This window comes from Leopardus geoffroyi, chromosome B4, assembly GCF_018350155.1.
Source record: "Leopardus geoffroyi isolate Oge1 chromosome B4, O.geoffroyi_Oge1_pat1.0, whole genome shotgun sequence".
Lineage (NCBI taxonomy): Eukaryota > Metazoa > Chordata > Mammalia > Carnivora > Felidae > Leopardus > Leopardus geoffroyi.
In genome coordinates, this window is record NC_059341.1 from 103,794,224 (window position 1) to 103,800,223 (window position 6,000).

At 41.7% G+C, this 6,000-nt stretch overlaps 1 protein-coding gene across 9 annotated transcripts in view; it reads right to left on the reverse strand.

Annotated features, from left to right (window-relative positions):
- PPP1R12A (protein phosphatase 1 regulatory subunit 12A) overlaps positions 1–3,603 on the reverse strand; it is a 163,515-nt gene extending 159,912 nt beyond the window's left edge. For 4 of the 9 annotated variants that reach the window (XM_045465029.1, XM_045465025.1, XM_045465026.1 and 1 more), the window contains exon 1: positions 2,813–3,293. In XM_045465029.1, coding sequence (XP_045320985.1) covers positions 2,813–3,049 — 237 coding nt within the window. In that variant the 5' untranslated portion in view covers positions 3,050–3,293. Of the gene's footprint in view, positions 1–2,812 lie in introns of all 9 variants that reach the window. The other 5 variants (XM_045465027.1, XM_045465023.1, XM_045465028.1 and 2 more) reach the window with 2 other exon arrangements.
- Between the last annotated feature and the right edge of the window lie 2,397 nt (positions 3,604–6,000).

Here is a 6,000-nt window from a genome sequence, read left to right on the forward strand (position 1 = left end):
CAAGACAGGAAATTTGACACGAAACACTGCTTTTTTCCAATATGGATGACATACTTCTGTACAAAAAGAATAACTGAAAATTCGGTATCTTTTGTAACTTTCAATGAGAAAGGACATTCAACCAACAAATTTTTAAATATAAGATGCTAAATATTAGATTAAGTATATTTAAGGATTGTGAAGTTTCTAAAACTATCCTGACAGTGAAATTTAAGACACTTGACTAAAACCAAAAACATAAATATTCCAAAAGACTAACCGATAGATAATCTAGCAAAAACATTTTAGGTATTATATCATCTTTTGAGAGGTTAAATTAAAAAAAATACTATTGTAGGGCTATTATATCAATGGGTCAATTTTAGGTTTTTTAATTTAAGTATTTAAAAAAAGCACCATTCAAGGTATTTCTTAAAAGCTTAAAATTTTCTTGTGATTCTTTTTTTTTAAAAAGTTGTATTTATCACCTTTGCACTGTTGTTCTGAATTTGCCCAAAGCGAACTCCTTGTTCTCACAGTCACAATGGGAAAAAAGTACAAGAGTTGATAAAAGAGAAATGAGAGTAGAGAAAACACGATAAAAATTTTGATGCTTGATATTTTAAAGACTTTGGCTTCACTGACATAAGCAATGTGCAGATAAAATTACAAAAAGATACTATGCAAATGATTATGCATAAACTTCGAAATTTCTGCTTAACAAGCTTCTCAGCTAAAACAAAATACCCAATAAAGACTACACCTACATGTTGCCAAACAACTGAATTCAGTTAATCAGGAAAACATTGATAAGTCTGATAATTCTTGCAACATGTCCAAATTGAGAGGGGAAAAAAAAAACCCTTAAGAAGTCTGTAATGGGTATTTTCTCTTCTTACCTAAGCCAATATTAATATTACATTAACGTAAGTATTAGAAAATTTCCTCTTCCTCCAAGCAAATACAATTGGGTTCCTCCACAAATATAATAACTTTAAATTTCTATTTGACAATTTTAATAAAACATATTGATGTAAACCATTATCCAATTGTACCCTGACCTCAAGCATACAATAAATGTCTTTCAGAATCAATTCCGTACTAACACATGCAAATTACACTTGAAAGATACTTAAAGATTCTTCATCTTACATAACTACATTTTTATCATTTTTAATGGCAAAAGTTTCTTTCATTCCCAACACCATGTTTTTAGAATCTAGAATTTGCTATGCTTTAAAATAAACCTCAGCCAAATAAAAACCATGCTATACATTAGAGATTCTAATGACACAGAAAAAGAACTCAAGACCACACTATATTTTTACTGAGTTCCACACTCTGAATTCCAGATTTGTCCTGCAACTTGTCAGTCATTTCAATTCATCCAGTCAACTTTGTAAACAAAGGCTATAAGCCAAGTTTGATATGAGAATTCAATTAAATAAAACTTAAAACGGTCATCATTCACCAAACAGGAAGCAGCAAAAGGAAAAATGCCATCACACACCTCTTTTAAAAAGGCAGTGGGGCAATATGCATAAAATACAAAGCCTTAAGTTTCAACCTCCCAAACAAGTTTTTGTTACAGTATTAAATAAAACACAGCTATGATCTTCCATACATAACCAAGGCAACTTTGAGATAGTCTACAAATCTTTTCACCGTAAGGGGAAGTTATTGCTGTAAAGTCGTTTTCTAGGTTAATTCCAATTGCCCAGTAAGAAAATGGAAAGAGTCTATGTCCTGTCACCTATTACCATCACTTAAAAATTGTTTTTTTTTATGCAGAACTCTACGTGGTTGTGTTGCTTTTGGCCTGTTAAAGGCAAAGCAACATTATCTCTGGATTGCCAATAGTTTCTCCTTATTTGGCTAACATTGAGAGATCCCAATCAGACTACTATAAAACTTTAACATGCACAAAGCATCCATTTTGAGAAAAGTTTCTGACCAGCTTTCTTTTATTTTTCCACCCTCAAAAGGAAAATCAGAGCTTGGTAGTCGGCTCTGAAAAGAGTGCCCCGTGTTTATTTCTCTCTTTCTAAACCCCAGTGCACACCCCAAGACGTGGGGCTCAAGGATCTCTGACACTGCGGCAAACTCTTCTCGGAGAATACACTTTAGTACTTTCGGGTCCGGCAGTGGGCAAGCCCTTTTGAACCCTTCCTTACCGTACGCACCTCCCTCCCCTCCCTTTCACCCGGTGCAGATCAGCTAATTACACCCCGTCTCCCCCCTCCCCAATGACCAACAATAATAAAGGAGAAAACAGGAAATCGTCCGCTCAGGCACTCCGCTTAGGGCTCTTGATTACTATTATTATCATCATCATTTGTAATCAAGCCCTAAAAACTACAGCAAATCCAATGCCCACCTACAAGCCAAAGACGTCCATCTGCTCAAGTGTCCCTAATGCCCTCGTCGGTTGTTTTCTTTAGCATCCCCCGTCGTGCAAGTATATCATTGACATCGGGCCCAGGTACAAGCCCAGTACACCCCTCCCCGTCTCGACCCCAACTCCCAGACACACGTCCACAAATGGACCTGGGGCCCCAAGCCGACCACAGTCCCTTTTTCCTCTGCCCCGGAAATCACCCAATTTCCAACTCCAACATCAACTAGTCTGAAGGGGGCCTCACGCCAGAAGCCCTCCCTCCACTAGTTCTATCCCTCCCACCCTCCCTCCCTCGCGGGAAGCCGCCCCCTCACCCCGCAGCAGGGAGTCTCCCGCCGCCCCCAGCCTCCGGAGGCCGAGAGTGGAGAGAAGGCCCCGGCCGGAGGCCGACGAGAACCCGCAGGGTCAGGACAGCCAGCGGCGGGGTGCACAGACCTGGTGCAGGGCAGTGAGTCCGTCCACATTGGCGTAATTGATGTCGGCGCCGCGGTGCAGCAGCTTGAGGACCTCGTCCGTGTCGCCGCTGGAGCAAGCAGCCAGGAAGACGGCGCCATCGTCGAACTTCACCTTGGTCTTCTGGCGCTTCACCACGGGAGGCTCGAGGTCCGTCTCGGAGCCGATCCAGCGCTTCAGCTGCTCGTTCCGCTTCTGCTTCGCGTCCGCCATCTTCATCCCCTCTCCTGCCGCCGGGTCTTCTTATCGCGAGGGGGAGGGAAGGGGGAGGCGGAGAGGGAAGGCAGGGGGTGTGTGACTGTTTCTATGAGTGCGGGCCAGAGGAGGGCTGGGAACCGGGAGGAGACGCTCGAGACTTCCAGTATCCCACAGAGCACTGGGGCGGCGCGCCCGGCCGAGCGGACCTCCCTTCCTACCTCAGAAGCCCTCCCGCCCCCAGCCCGGCCACCCGTCACCGGCGGCCAATCTAACGTAACTTCGCGAGATCCGGACAGGGAGGCGCCCTTCGACCAGCGCGCATGCGCCCTAGGCCTGTGCCCGCCCCAGGAAGAGCGCTCGCGCGAACTGCGGCGGGGGCGGCCAGGCCACCGGAGGGAAGCGGGTGTGGTCCAGCCCGCCTGGGCGGCGGGGGCTGGGACCAACCTGGAAGGGCGGAGACAGGGAAGGAAGGTTGTCCCGCCTGGCTGAGGGCTCCTGGGTTCCGGAGGCCAACAGTCGGTCTTTACGGCCGACCTGCCTCCAGGGCTGTCTGAGCTCCTCGGAGTCGTTAGCTCTGGGCGGAGGATTTTCCTATTGGCTGCGTTATTTGAATGGAATGGAGGATAGGACGTGAATTAGGCGCTTGTAATTTCTCTTTTTGAGGAACTCGGATGAACTTGGTCATGTCAGTTTTGATAAGAAGCTCTTAAAAGCGGGGTCTGTGTAGCCGAGGGCTTTGGTGGTAGTTACCCTAGATCTCAGCCCTTGGTGACCGCCGGGTAACAAGGGTTGACCTGTGGTAATTGCGGTGGCTTCCTGCCAACCTCCACTGTGAAACTTCTTTCCCCTTATGCTTCTCTTTTGTTGTTTTGTTTTGTTTTTTTTTTTCTCTCACGCGTATTTCGGGTCCTCTTACCCTTCCTTCAGTGCTTTAAGCCTCCCTTGTACTACCAACGGGAGCTTAGATCAGCCTGGTTACTGGCCCTGACCTTTTAAGGGATTTCTGGTTCCTGCTCCATTGCTTTCTAAGGATGGGTAAAGACCCAGCTGCTTTTAGAGTTCAAAGGAATGTTAATATTACGCAATTAATTCAGTTGGTATTTATTGAATATTTACTATGAGCCAGTCATTGTTCTAGGCACTGGCAATACATTGACCATAAGGACGTATTTAAACCAGTTTGAGGTCACGTATTAAAAAAAAAAAAAAAGATTTTATAATTCATTATAATCATAAAAAAGGGACTTTTATCGTTGTCTTGTCTGACACCGAACATACGATTTGTAACAATAGCTAAAGTCTTTGAAGCCATCCATTTGCAATCTCCACCAACTGATATTTTTCTAAACACCATTGTTTTCGTTCATTAAAGATTTTTAGAACATTTAGAACCAAAGCAACAAAAGTCTTAACTCTTTACCATTGAATGGAACTTTAAGGAACATCTAGACTGAGTCCCCAAAGAACTAATTAATTTTACTCAGCAGCAGGATTAGGATTCCTTCAGCAAATATGCACCTGTACTGGGGTCAGGCATTTTCTAGATACTGGGGGTACAGCAGTGAGCAATTAAGCTTTTCTTATCCTCTAGTAGACTACATTGCAGCTTTTCATGTTGAGAAATAAAATACTTGAGTAAAATGCAATTAGGAAGCCACCTGCCCCGTAAGACTGAATTTTCTGAACTGCAATTACTAGGACAGTAATAAAAACTCAAATTAGGGCAAAATAGTTCCTCTGAAAATATTGTAGAAATAGAAAGTGAGTGTAACATGCAAAAAACACACCATTGCTATTATCAGATCTTTGAATAATGATGGTTTCAGGTGCTGAAGAACTGTAGCGCTAAAATACAAAATTTGTATTCACTTTAAGAACTCTAGAATACGGCTCTTATAATAAAAGAAAGGAATCTGAGGATTGCTTTGTCAGCTTCCCTGTCTACCTAGACAAACTGGCAGCTTATCCTTACTGTTTCCCAAGAATGTTATCGTCTTATTTGGTAGCACTTAAAAGTGTCCTGGAATACAGATTGGTATCTCAAGTTTTCATTTGGACAAGAGTTTGGTGGGAAGTATGCTATTTCTGATTCAAGCACTTAAAAATGTAAAATAAGACAGTAGTTTATTAATAAAACATAAATAACTAAGTATCAGTTACCAAAGGCTACCTGTCAAAAACAAAACAACAAAAACTTACTTGGTCTAATAATGTATGCAAATTTCATTGAGTTTAGCTTTCAGTCAGCAAGTTCCATGTTAATCTCATTGGAAGTACTCTTAAACTGCTACCTGCTTTGCATTTGTAGGGAGGATTTTTTTTTTGATGCTATTATTGAATTAATAATACTGAAGACCTATGGCTAATTCCAGAACAGACAAAACTTCTTGTTTAAAAAACAACACAAAGCAATCACTTCATAATACTTTAGTAGCTGAATTAACTTCAAACTTTAAGCAGCAGAAGAAATGTAAAAATAAAAATTGAACTATATTAATTTGCTAACTGGTTTTCTTTGCTCAGCAAATCATTAATCATGTTTGGGGCCCTTATTACATGCAGGAGGCTGTCAAAAGAGAATATGTACCTTTTTTTAAGATTTTAGTTTTAAGTAATCTCTACACCCAACCCCACCTCAAACTCACAATCCCCAAACCAACAGTCACATGTCCTACTGACTGAGCCAGCCAGGTGCCCCCAAGGATATGTATCTTTTTAAAAGCTTAATTACACCGCAGATATCCCCTACTAACCATTTATTTATGATTGATTGATTTGAAGAATTTTTAATTAAATCACTAATTTACTTTAAATACACACATGAAGCTAGATATTTCTCTGTGCTCTCTCTGATGTACCATCACCTAAAGAGTCCAGCAATAATATGATACTACACTTACAGTCAAGTTTATTAGAAAAACAACTAGAGAATGTAATAACATAGGCACCAACGCTTGTGTCTGTATGGCCTT